Source organism: Triturus cristatus, chromosome 4_2, assembly GCF_964204655.1.
Source record: "Triturus cristatus chromosome 4_2, aTriCri1.1, whole genome shotgun sequence".
NCBI classification, from domain to species: domain Eukaryota; kingdom Metazoa; phylum Chordata; class Amphibia; order Caudata; family Salamandridae; genus Triturus; species Triturus cristatus.
The window spans coordinates 234,513,602-234,527,804 of record NC_140586.1 but is presented as its reverse complement, the minus strand read 5'-3'; the positions used below and the strand labels follow the sequence as shown (position 1 = coordinate 234,527,804).

The 14,203-nt window shown below is 44.2% G+C and overlaps 1 protein-coding gene across 1 annotated transcript in view; it reads right to left on the bottom strand.

Moving 5' to 3' along the window:
* Positions 1-14,203, bottom strand: part of CYTH4 (cytohesin 4) — a 234,564-nt gene that overhangs the window by 26,817 nt on the left and 193,544 nt on the right. The window contains exons 5-6 of the mRNA XM_085601358.1: positions 11,985-12,103; positions 3,509-3,589 (exon numbers count right to left, since the gene is read on the bottom strand). Of these exons, the coding sequence (XP_085457484.1) occupies positions 3,509-3,589; positions 11,985-12,103 (200 nt within the window). The remainder of the gene's footprint in view (positions 1-3,508; positions 3,590-11,984; positions 12,104-14,203) is intronic.

Sequence of the window (14,203 nt, the reverse complement as noted above, 5' to 3'; positions counted from 1 at the left end):
AGGTGAGAAGAGCTACCTACAGCATAGTACAAGTCAAAGGGCCATTTCATGGGTAAAGCAGGTGGGTAGAGGAATGCACAGAAAAGGAAAGAAGAGGGCCCTGCTTCAACAGCTAGAGTCCCTGCAAGCACTGTGGGTGCGTGTGGGGGAGGGGCTTGACTTGTGAGCTAGCAGTCCTCTTTTGAAAACTGTACATGGTATCTACTATCTAGAGGTGAGCGGAGCTTGATTTGGGGGTGGCTTCCCTAGTTAAAGCTTTGAAATGGAACTTTCATAGGAGCAGGTAAAAGGCTGAACATATGAACTAGATGTAGCCCCTCCAGTGGCTTCGTGCAGGCTTAAAGGTTGCAGGTGAACACGGGGAGAGCATACAGGGTATACGACTACGACCTTGTTTGAGAAACCTATAAGTGGTTTTAATATTTTCAACAAGCAAAGCTAAAATGTAGCGGGGATAGTCATTGTCTATTCGGAAGGAGAAAGAAAGGTGTTAAAGAAAGATCCTCCTAAAAGTTTAACTCTTGGGGATGGAGGTTGACGGGGCCAATCATGAGTAAAGGTTGCTCCTTCCGCGTCTTGGGACATAGGCAGTTTTGGTTCACATACTGATATTTTTTATTCTTTTTTTTTAACTTTATTTAGTAATAGAACCATATACATATAACGGTGACACATTTTGCAATAAATGCATTATTAATTAAACATTCATTACCACAACAAACCATGAACACAAGTTATTTCCTAGACCTCTAGCAAGGAGAAACACCACCAACAAATGAAAATAACAATGGTGAGGAAATGTTCTCTTTTGTGAGTTAAACTCACTAAGTTACACAAAGCGGGTAGAAAGCTAAGTAGGACAAGGAGACAAGTGGACTTTATGAGATCTTTAAGACACACATAGGGAGATTTGACTGGGGCGGGGTCGATCTCATGGGGTAAAATAGATCAGGGTGTCGTCAGCGTTGACATTGCGTTTGAGTCCAACATTGCAGATAGAGAGAGGAAGACGGACCGACAAAAGTTACTTGAAAGGACATATCCCCAGCTGGTCCTTTCATGATTTAGTGAGAAAGTGATATTGTCATATAATGTAAGTAGTATTATCATCATTATTATTATTACTGATGATGTAATTACTGCACTATTATTGATAGCAGCAACATTAGATGTGATATTTTATTATCAGTATATAATAATTATAATAATTATAGCCAATAGTAGTAACATCAACAATATTTTAATCAATTCCATTATCGCCATTATAATGTACAGTATTTTAATAATATGTTTATTGTTCTTACTATGTCTAGTAATTCGTCATATTAATATCACTAGTCATCAACTTTATACATATTGTGTTTGATATAACGATAATAATAATTGTAATAATAATAATAATAATAGCAATATTGAAAATAGTTCCCATATGGTTAGTTTTAAACAGTTATCAATATGCATTTAATTGTAGTGAAGTTATACTTATAATATTTTTAAGAACAAGAAAGAGAACAACAACATCACTAATAAAAATAATGTTTATAATAATAATATATTAATAACACCTGTCACCCCTCCTCCCCGGTCCTCACTTCCTGTTCCCCCTCAGCCTTCCCCTTTCTCCTCCTCCTCTCCACTCCCTCCCCTCTTCCCCACACCCGCCCTTTCCCTCCTCCCTCCTCCCTCTTTTACTTGGCCCTTTACCCCTTGACATATATCCTGTTCTCCCTCTCTTTCCCAGTCTCCTCCTTCCCACCCCTTGCCTCTCCTCTTCCTCTCCCCCTTCACTTCCTCCTGCCCTGACCTGTTACTCGCCCTGCCTCTACAGCTCCCTCCATCGCATCTCCCACCTTATTTCTGCCGTGTGCTTTCCTTGGCCCCTCCTCTTCCAGTCTTGTTGCTCTGTTGTACCTCTTGTCCTCTCTCCTGGCCCCTTCTTTCCCCCATTCTACTCTCCCCATCTTCCACACTCTCTCTCTTCCCCGTCACCTCTTCTCTCCACGATCTGTCATCCTATCCTGCCCTCCCACTTTCCCCCGCTGCTTCCTCGTAACCCCTCCTCTTTCACACTCTCACTTTGCCTCATCTTCTCCCAGTGTTCCCTCTCCTGACCCCCAGCCCCTCAAGCCCCTGTCCCTCCTACCATAATCATCGCCTCGCTCTTCCTTGTCCCTGCCTCTGCTCTCCCATCCAGCCCTGTCCATACTCCCTTTTCCCCTGACTCCCCCCTCTCTTCCAGCCTTCTCTTTCTCCCCTCCCGCTGACATTGCAAGCAAACCTGCAGGGCCCTTCTCTGACTGCTAAGGCTCCTCTCTTCTGACTATACATGGACGTCATTTAGGGGTCGCCAGGGGTCGCAGTTGTGACCCCTGACTTGCCCCTGGCTACCCCTGCATTTGTGAGCCCTGGCCTCTGAGGTGGCAAAATCAGTGCCAGGAACACTTGGACAGCTCACCCTTATGGGCATCAGTTGTGCCTTCACTTGCCTTGTTTTCTGTCAATTTTGTATAACATTAATAGTGAATAATAATAGATTATTCACTGTTAGTATAATAAAGAATGGAGTGCACTTAGTAGCTGGAATATGACCCCTCTGCAAGCTGCGGCAAGTAAAACTGCTTTTAAATGTATATAGTGTGCATGCGTGCAGGTAAGAGTGTGTTTATGTAAGAAAGAGTGTGTGTATATGTATGTTTGATATTGTGTGCATGTGTAAACTAAACACGAGTGTGCGTAAACATAAAGGTCAAAAGGCGTGTGATGTCACTTCTGCTACCCCTGGCGTCTTGGTGAATTGACGTTCATGTGACTATCCATACCTGACCATCACAGCCCTCTTTACCTCACATTTCACTCCCCTTCCTTCCCTGCCATCCCCACGCCTGCTCCTTCCCCCTCTACCCTCTCGTTATTTCCACTGCCTACTGCACTCTACTTCCTCCTCCCTTACATAATTCCACCCGAATCCATCTTCTTCCAGTCCCTATGCTCCTCCTTTCATTTGTTCCATTCTTGTTCGATGTACGACCATTCTTGTTCGTTACTATGCAAAGGACATCTATACCCCTTGGTGCTTGTTCGCTATATAAAACTGCTAAATAAATAATTCAATAAACAACAATGACAACTACTAATAACAATAATAATAATAACAGCAATACTAATGATGATGATACTAATACATCAGCTGCCTAGTTCAAGAGTAAATTGAGTACAAATTGAATTATTCATACATTTATTGGCATATAGCACAATGGTAATGTAAGCCATGCGGATGGGTCTGATAACAAGAGTGGTCTGGTAAAAAAGGGGTACCACTCCACCTGTATCTCCTTGGCTTTAGGGTGCCCTGAGGTAGATGGCACCTGGTGCATCCATTTCCTAGGGGCTCTATAGGGCTGTGATCAGAACACTTCCAGTGGCGGGAGAGGTAGGAGTAGGACAGGAGGCAGACAGAGCAAGAGGGAGGAAAAGAGAATGGAGAAGAGCGCTGTAAGGTTGCACTCACCTCAGTGCCTGGACAAGGTTGAGATTGGAAAACTCGTGACATTCTACGAAGGCCTGCAGGACCTGCAGATTGAATGGCTGCCTGAGAGCAGGGGAGCATGAAGGGAGAAAGGGAAGAGAGAGAGAGAAAAGAGGACACGTTAGAGAGATCTGATACATTTGAGATATCATCCACATTTTTACATCACTCGTTACACTCTTTGCCCATCCACCCAGGGCTTTCTTTGGTGCAATGTGTGCCACACCAAGCAGGGGGCATGCTGCCATTTTACTCCAGGGTACATTTGAGTACTTTAGAAGAATTCATGGATGTGAGATGAGATGTCCTGAAGCATTCTCAGATCTCCACGCTGGGAGATGATTCCCTGTAAGCACCTAGGGTCTGACTTAGAATTGGGTGGTAATGGAAATGCCTAAACGTTCTGAAGGAAGCACTAATTCCAGAGTAGAACCTCCATCATATTATTTCCCACCGGTAGCACTTCTTTCAGGATCCTGCTTCAGAAGATTTTTCTTTATCAGCCAGTTCTAAGTCAGACCCATACACCTCAGCAGACCATGAAGTAATTTATTTGCTGGTGGTGGGCCAACACTAGCATGAACGCATTTCTGATAAGGCGTTGTTTGAACTCTCATCTATATTGTGCATGCTTCCCAGATTTGGGGTGCTAGTGAGAGTAGTCAGTGAAAAACACACATTGCCCGCTTGTCAGAAGTTGAATAAGTCAACTCAATAGAAGCATACTTCTTATGGGCATGGGTCTAGGGATCATGGAGCAGTTACCTTGAGCTGTAGGGATGGTGGAAAACCTAACTCAGGCTGTGTCCTGAACAGGGCAGAACACTCATTTTCTGGGAAATTGGTTCTCCTGGAGATTCAAGGTTCTACGTAAGACAGGGACACACTCCTTGAGAAATATAATGTGTATTACTTGAAGTCTTGCTCGAATATATGGGAAGATGGAGTCTTCCACCAAGGGAAACAAATAGGAGGCTGGTGGTCCAGTTGTAATGTACCTAAGTAGGTTTGGATTAATGGAGTGAGGGCTTTCACATTTTCTACCACTGACAGGAAGTGTCTTTGTGTGGCCCTAACCCAGTGGCAGGGTGTGTTTAATCACATTATTTCCTTAAACAATGGATGAAGCCTCATGCCATCTTTGTACAAAAATGGTTGCTGGCCCGTGGCTGCACACAGCCAAGAAAGCACAGAGATGTAATTCTCTCTAGTGCTGGCCCTTCCAAAGTAGACTCTTTGGTTGCAGGAGGGAGGACTCTGACCCATGCACAATGCTTGTTCAACATAAAGTGGTGCAAAGACAGTATTAGTCAACTTTCCCAGGCAAAATATATTTTTACTGTAAAGTCAATGCAAGCATAACACAAAATGCATTTGGATCATGATGCGCCAACCTACTAAATACCCAAGGGATTGTAATGCAGAGGGAACAACAACAAAAAAATGTTTAGGGTTCCAGCAAAGGCCATGTCAACTAAAATGCATGTAAAAATCAGGAGAGGGAGGGACGAGGGAAACAGAAGTCATCACTTTATGCACTGTCCCTGTTAGACCTGGCATTTCTTGGCGTGATTACCGCTGACCTTTTGCCTCTACCTCCTCTATTTTTGATGCTGTGATGGATTTCGTTTTAATGGCTTAGATGCTTTGGGCACTTTGCCACTGCTTATCAGTGTCAAAGTGCAAGTGCTCCCTGTATAAAGTGTTATGGTAATTGGTTGTCCATAATTGGTATGTTTGCCTTACTAGTAAAGTCCTTAGTAAAGTGCACTATGTGTGCCAGGGTTGGTAATGCAAATGCTACTGGTGGGCTGCAGCACTAATTGTGCCACCCACACAAGTAGCCCTAAAGAGAGAATTCAGGCCTACCACTGCCATGTTGTCCTGACAAGTGCACCCACTTGCCAGGCCTTACCCTTCCATTTTTATGCACATCAGACATCCCTATGGTATGCCCAAGGTACCGCCCTGGACAGGGTGCAGTGTATGTGAAAGGTATGACATGTACTAAGGTGTGTACCATGTCCTGACAGTGAAATACTCTTCATTTCGTTTTTCACTGTTGCAAGGCCATCTTGCTCATAGGACAGAATGGGGGAGGCTGTGTAATATGTTTCCAGCCTATTTTCCCATAGGCTTAAGATGGAGAGGTGAAGTTTAGTGTGCCTGAACTCACAATTTAATAACACATCTTTTTGTGAAGGTGGTTTTTGAATTGTGTGTTTAGAAACCACGCTTTTAGAAGTGGCTGATTTTTTGTTCTAACAATTCTGTGTGCCTCTGCCTGGTTGCGGATTCACTGTCTGGATTTGAAAGTGATAGGATCTGGGGAATGTCTTGACCCAGGGGAGGAGTAGGTGAGAGCCACAGGCTGACCTGCATCGGGAGTGTAGGGGGGAGGAGTAGCCCCTGGAAGTGAAGAGGCCTGGGCTGCTGCCATAAAACAATGGCTGCATCTCCTGCTGAGTGATTGAGGATACAGACCCCCACTATCAAAGGAAGAAGGTGTCACTGGCAGGGAGACACCCAGAACTGGTTTGGACAGGGGTTAGTGCCCCCTGAACACAAAGACTTCAAAGACATTGAGGTGTTTACCTATGAGAGTGAAACCCCTGGACTTTGGACTGATCAAGACTGAAAAGGATTGAAACTACTTTGCGGTCAAGAAGACCCTCTGCCAAGGAAGAACAGCTGAAGAGACTGAAGAGAAGGACTGACCCTTGCTGTGTGTTCTGGGGCTGGCCTGCAGTTTGCTTATGTAACTACGGAGAGACTAAGGGACTTTGCTGTGTGCTGTGTCCCCCTGCTTGAAAGGACTTTGCTGTGTCCCGAAGTAACGTGTTTCCAAGGGCCCGAGGAGAGCTGGCTCCCTGTTGTGGAAACTCAGGAACATAAAAGTTTCCAAGTGGGTCTCAGCGACGCTGTGTGCATGTGCTTCGTGCAGCCTGAGACCTCCGTAAGAACTGCCCCATGATTGTGTGCACCCGGAGTCCAAGAGAGTCTCAGCGACTGTGTGTGCATGTGCTTCGTGCAGCCTGAGGCCTTCGTGAGGATTGCCTTGGGATCGTGTGCACTCGGAGTCCAAGTGAGTCTCAGCGACGCTGTGTGCGTGTGCCTTGTGCAGCCTGAGACCTTCGTGAGGATTGCCATGTGATCGTGTACACCCGGAACTCAAGTGAGTCTCAGCGACGCTCTGTGCGTGTGCCCTGTTGCAGACTGAGACCTTCGTGAGGATTGCCCTGTGACCGTGTGTCCCAGAGCAGTCATTTTCTCTGCTTCGATCGGCAGCGTGACCAGAAGTGCTGTGATCGTCATTGCCATTGGCCCGACTGGCATATCCAGAGGAGCTGTGAGAAGCTACGCTTCCGGCCCGAGCCTGCCTTTGCCAAGGGGAGAACACGAGCGAGGAGAGGAGAGTGAGATCGCACCCCCCAGGTGACGCTCAGCGAGCGTGCATATGTCACCGCCTGGGGCGAGGTGCGGGCTACAAAAGAAACGCTCTTGGCCTTTCCCCTCTTTGCAGCGCAAGTCTCCGCTCAAGTCTGTATCACGGCCCGTACGTGCCGAGGAGTGGCAGTATCGGGCCGGAGTGTTTTCCATCATAATAGTGTTGGGGGCATGTTTTGGCAGTAGCTGACTGCGAGTCAGTAAGAGTGGCACAGAGACCGACCAGAGCACCGCGATCGGTGCCGAATTACATGATTGTTGCATTACGAAGTGCATTATGTTTGCATTACGGACTGCCTGATTGTTGCATTACGAAGTGCATTCTTTTTGCATTACGAGCTGCCTGATTGTTGCATTACGAAGTGCATTATTTTTGCATTACGAACTGCCTGATTATCGCATAACGAATTGCATTACGACCTGCCTGATTGGTGCATTACGAATTGCCTGATTCTTGCATTACGAACTGCATAGCATTGCATTAGGACTGCATTGGATCATAGCAAATGGCTCATTAAAACTGCAAGAACCTACAAGTGTTTGTTGGCCTAATAACCGGCAAGGTGAAACATTACAAATACGCATATGTTGGATTTTTATCGTGTGGTCTCATCATATCTTTTTTTATATAAACATATAATTGTTTTTTTATGACACTCGTGTGGTGTCCATTTGTGGTGTTATCACTGTGTGATTGTGAGCGTGGATGCAAATACTTTACACATTTGCCTTGTAGATAAGCCTGGCTACTCATGCCAAGCTACCGAGGGGGTGAGCAGGGGCTATCTGAGAAGGTGTCCTTCCTTTCCCTGACTTAGAAGCAAGGGTCCCTATTTGGACTAAGGTACCTACCTCAGCCAACTAGAGACCCCCAGGTCTAACAGTCCCAATCAAGAGAGAGTCAACCTCGAGTCATCTAGGGTGGGACCACTGGCTATAGAGGAAACACCATTTTCTTTAAAGGAACTCTCATTCACTGAATGTTATCCAGTGACATGCTTCATCATCTAGTGCTTCCCAACCCTTTGAGGGTCGGGGATGCTGAGACCTCTTTTACTAGACCTCAATATCTTTGCAGATCAGGGAGGGCTTCGGCCCACTACACACTTTAAGCCCACGTCCAAAAACAACCTACTGAATTTTTGATAGTTTCCACCCATGCCCTCTACAGGAGAATCTCCTGTAAGGCCAAACCTGAGATTGTAACGGAACTGTAATAACATCTTTTATTATAAATCACAGGCAGAGGCTCTCTCTCTAAAATTGAGACACAGACACTGCCCGCAGCCCATCATTGTTAAAGCTAACAAAAGGGCCCGCAACAACAACAGTGATGCTCTTTTAGAACAACTTGTCAGGAACAAGGAAGACCCATGCCTGATCTGCATAACCAGCTACAACATAGCCACTGACAAAGTTAGAAACATTCTCAAAAGAAACTAGGGTGTACTAAGTGCAGGCGCATTGAAGTTGGAAAAAACTGTTTTTTTCACACAAAAAGTGTGCAAAGCCTCAGAGACTGTATAGTTCAAGCACGCCCTAAGACACAGCCACAAGTCTGTCAGGGTACCTTATGGGGTATATAACTAAGCCTACTGGACATTACCCCTGTGGGTCATGCAGTGTCTGTAACTAGACAAAAGTAACAATAGACCTAGATCTGGGTCTGCCTTCCAAATGGGAATTATGTAGCCTAACAAATTGCAATTCAGAGTAGTTTACATGGGTAAATAGATACATTGGCATGACCTGTAGAAAGATGAAAATCAGAATCTGCGAGCATAGCAGTAACATAAGATGTAAAAGAGAAACCACAAAAATGGCGGCACATTTCATTAGACAACCTCGCACAATGAATGATTTGAACTGAATTGTTTTGGAACTATTGGAGAACAGTAGCAACTCAGAGAGTATCCTCCTTGAAGGAGAACAGCTCTGGGCGTATAGACTACAGACACATAAGACGGATCTCAATGATGAGATCCCATGGAATTTGTTTAGCTAGCAGGACCAATAGTTTCTTTTGCAACCCCAGATACTCAGCATTGTCACCCCAGACCATAAACATTTTGCTCATCAGCGTTTCTATTCATTATAAAATGTCTTTATTTATTTTTATCCATTCATTTACCCACTCATCTTTGACAAATCTCATCTGCTTTTATTTGCCAATTAAGTGCCAGAAGTTTTGATCTGCCACTTAACCAAACCCTTGAGATTTCATCTCCTCTAATAGAAATTTCTGGTAGTTTGGGTTTGTTTGGTGTATTTAAGTGTTTTGGTGCACCTCTAACATTTTATATTGTTTTTACATTTTAGGTGGTTTAGGCATTTTATATACCTTTCAGACTCTCTGATAAACACTATTTTTCAGTTTTTAACCTATGCCTCTAACACGATATAACATTATGGCGGGCCCGCCCGGAAACCAGGAAGTAGTTTCATCCCAGGCAGCCATCTCGCAAGGTGCACAGTCTAGTGTTTCGACCGGCTCTCTCCAGGAAGGCGGTTTCGACCGGTTGGGGAATGCAATGGTGTATTTAATCCCTGCTAAATCCTGCAATCAGTAACATTCAGGCTCCGCAAGCAGTGAATAGGTCTTGGGCTGAGTGAGGACCCATAATGAAGTGATTACATGGCCATTTATCCGAGCAGAGGCGGTGTACTACCACCACTACCAAATATGGCAAACTATTTACAATACCATTTCTCCCTACAGTGTGTATTGGGCACACTTCCCTCCGGAGATCCTTTATGGGTCACCAGGCGTCCACTAAATAAGTACCCATTTAATTTGACTATCAATAAGGGTGGATATCTGTACTATACATGGAACCTCTCACTTCTTACTTGTGTTTGCAGTGTTTTCACTATGTTTGTATCAGCATAGAAGACACTGACACATCCACCAGCTTCTGTTTTAACGTTATGGCCTCACATAGGTCATACCATAATCGTGTTTTGGACCATACTCATGGTCCCCTGCTGTGACTAAATGTGTTTCTTATTCTCAGGTGGATCCACCTCCAAGAAAGGTTATCACGGTAGTGTACCCTGTAGGCCAGCCACCCTTTCCCAAAAGGGTATTAATAGGGATATACTAATCCTGACTAAAGCCACTAGATTGGGTTACGTGGCAGAAACTAGTGGAACACACTTAAGGGCTAAGGAGTGATAGTAACTACAGCTAGCCCATTTTCCCCAGTTTTTTACCTTGCTAGATAGGCCAGTGAATAAATACTGATCTAAGCACTGCCTAGTCAATTTTGAAGATCACCTCATATAGATACCACAGACTATTTTTCTTTAAAAGTTCTTCCTTGTAAGAAAAGAGGTCACAGCATGCCCCAACCCTCAGAGGATTGGGAATAACTCGATGATGAAGCATGTTACTGGATAACATTCAGTAAGTAAGAGTTCCTTTAAGAAAAAGGTTTTTTCCCTCTATTCAGTGGTCTCACTCTAGATGACTCAAGGCTGACTCTCTCTTGATTATGAAAGTAAAATTCATGACCTGCGATTGTGTTCGAGCAGGGTAATGTTATGCTCCACCCTACATACGTCATCTCTATACATTTATACACATATATACAACATTTATATTGAAAGTGTGGCTAACTTGGAGAGGGAGCAGCTCTCTCTCTGCTGGGTTTTCCTCAGTGTAAAGCTTCATGCTGAGTACTCTTTGGTTTTCATCAAACTTCTACTGAAGACCAAAACCATTCTGACACCGTCCATGTTTCCCGCTTAAAAATCCCCTTTAGAGTTTCTCCATCCTAACATATGTGTAGACTAGAAAGGGAAAGTTTCTTAATGGAACACCTGATTGCCTCAATTTGTTTCCTCTGTATTGTGTTTGTTACTATTTTGTATCTCATGTTATTACAGGTTAATTTACTGAAACATTTTGGTCTCCAGATTGTCTTGTTATATTTTTTTTAATCTGTTCCTGCTTTGCATATATACTGGTTGGATTAATGTTTTAAAATAAACCTTCATAGTTGAGATGACTGATTCTTGTTCTTCACATGAAACTGCATTGGTTTCAGAGAGATAGAAATGTGTTTCTGATGTTAGCTCCGTTAAAACGCTTCAAGTCGACTATCAAACGTCCATACGACCAATGGGAACATTTGTTTGCGTCCATACGACCAATGGGAACATTTGTTTGATGATTTCACGAAGAGACTGTGGATTAGATAGCCACGCTCCATCAGTGTTATTCTTAACACCAAATTAATCGGGGTGCACATAATGGGCAAGTAGGATATTGCATCATAATGCCACGTGTATTGTGAAATTTCAACAAAATTATGCATTTTATGCAGCTTATCATTGGGGCTTGCCATAGTATCCAAATCTGCATTGACGGGTGTAACTCGAGTACAAATGTCATCCTTGACACAGTTGACTCACCTTTGTGCTGTGGCTCATTGCTAATATTTTTAAAAAACTGCATTTTTTGCACAGGCATGATCGGTGACATCATGAACGCACAACTCTTTACCAAGAGAAAAAAACTATCTGGGTCTAAAAGCAAAGGAGCTAGCATCCCTCAGTCAGTTTTTTCCTCTCTTTCTCTGACCATCTGGGGCTCTATCCTCCCCCTGCATTTTGTAACACGCCTGAGATAGCCTGTCCTAGTGACATGGAGCTCTGTTCTCCCCCTACCTTTAAGAAATGGACTTGACACATCTGTAAACTGAAGCTTTGTGCACCCTAACTTTATTACGTAGAACTGGAACAGCTTATCCTTGTGACCTAGAGATCTTTGACCCCTAACATTAAAATCAGGACTGGGCCAGCAGTTACCTTGTTACCTGAGGCATTTCTTAGTGACTCAGAGTTCTGTGCTCTTCTACTTATACTGAAAATGCTGTACCACCTGGCCCCAGTGAACTAAAGCTCTCTGCTGTCCCATCTTTGAATTCCAGAACAGGATCAGGTTGTCCTTGTAGCCTGTGGCTCCAGGCTTTAGCCAGTTTTAAGGACTCTCTGTGGGTATACTCACCTTTCCCCCAGGTAGTCCCCAATGGCTGTCTTGTTCAAACCTTCGCCCTTATACAAGAAGCCTGCAACGTCTGTGGCATTATTGGTCAACAGGTTCCTCTCAATTAGAAACACAATCCCCTGGTGAAAAACATAAAACACATAGATTAGTCTGGGTTAAGCCAAGGATCACACAGACTGATGATATATCAAGAAAATACTACCCTAGTGACAAGTCAGCCCACATCAAGTATACTACCAGTGCACCCACCACTTGTCCAGGAGTCACAAGATAAATCCCTGAAGTGGACTGACCAGATCAGTGGTATCCCATTACCAAAAGAAAACCTACATGATAAATTCAGGATCATTCCCACAAATCCTTCCCTGTCCCAAGGGGCTCACACCAAGACAAAGTGTAGGGTTGCTATGGGGCTCTTTGCGGTACACCAGACCTGTGGAAGGGACCCCACTACAAATATCGACCTTCCAGCCTGTGTCATCCTTTTGGTAATATGGAGACTGCTGAGGTTTTTTGGGGGAGAGGCGGAGGGGATCTCTAGCTCCTCATTTCAGTCATGTCAAAATTAAATTTTATTTTGGCTTAGGTGCAAACTGGGATGCTACCAATAATAGGAGAAGACCTATGGTCTGCTGAGAGAGTAATAATATATTAATTTGATACGGGACATTCGATGTGAGATATTGTAGGTGCTCATGCTAGGGAGAGGTGTGTTTCTAATGGCCATGTTAATTTTGAACAAAGAAACAGCACATCTATCACTTAGGGTATCCGAGTCAAAGCTTTGCCATCTGTGGTTCACCCTTGGAATAATGCTATTGCCCATGGTTGAAAGGATGGTTCACTGACTTGTTAAAAGTCCGTAGATTTAGTTAAATGATCATTGACCCTTACGCCACCAACTTCTTTGGTGGACAGATCTCTGGCCTCTCACCTTATCTATTGATCTTTTGCTCTGATGAAACAGTGAGTGCAAGAAAGCCCCATTGTTAAATTGTGATCCATCTTGAGTTTAAGATTAGCAAGCCAGTGCTCTACAGCTGGAGATGTGGGCCTTTAGAGAAACTGTCTAAATTTAAAATTGTCTGTTTGCAGAAAATGTGGTATCCTTAGCCAGTGCAAAAACAAGGGTATTCCACTTTTTGTATCTGCAATCAAATCCGCAAAAGATTGGCCTCAGGTGGACTTTTAATTTGCAGAGGACATAAAAAGTAATATATTGAAAGTCAATACGACACTGCGGATTGTCATGACTTAAAAATCTGTTTAAGGCCAAAGGGCATATTTAATGTTTGGCATGTGATGCATCATGCGGCCATATTTAAAGATCCCTGCCTGGTGGAGATCCCTGTGTATCCACAGGGGCTGTCACCATTGCAGCTCCTCTGAAGGCGCTGAAGCTTTGCTGAGCAGCTGCTATGTTGCAGTAGCGGCTCCTGGAGGGAGTGCAGCGAGGCAGTGGGGTGGGGCGGGGGAGGGGCAGGCTGGGGGGTACTAAACTCCGGCATACAGCCGAACCGAGGTAAGTAAATAAATAAATAAATAAAACGAATGACATTGCGCATACTGCATCGCCATTTGGCGTTGCAGCATGTGCAATGTGATTCGTTTTATTTATTTATTAATGTACTTACCTCGGTTCGGCTGTATGCCGGAGTTTAGTACCCCCCACCCTGCCCCTCCCCCGCCCCACAGCACTCCCTCCAGGCGCTGCTACTGGTTTCATGCAGACCCATAGCAGCGTTTTTTTCAACGACAAACTCCCAAAGTGGGAGGGAAGGCTTGTTTACATCTTTTGACCGACAGCCCTCCCTCCCTCATTGAAGGCTGCCGGTGACCCTGATCCAAATATATATTCAAAGAACTTAAATGTGTTTATCCATTAAGCTTTTCTTATTTGTTCATTCAAGACCTATTTGGAGCCCTTCAGGGTCCATTAGTGGACACTAAGGGAAGGAAGCCTTGGTATATGACCAGGAATGTAGAAGTTTGAAATCACCCTTCGCACCAAAGGTAAAGACTAAGGGGCTTATTTAAAAGCCCCTTGCGCCACCCGTACGTCACTTTTCCCATGTTAAAAATGACGCAAAAGTGGTGCAAGAGGCTTGTAAATAAGCTCCTAAAGATTTGGCGTGACTAGCACTTGTTAGGACACTGCACGAAAAGAAGAAAAAATTACATTTCTATTGTTCAAACTTAGAGGAACTTCAGACATGGAT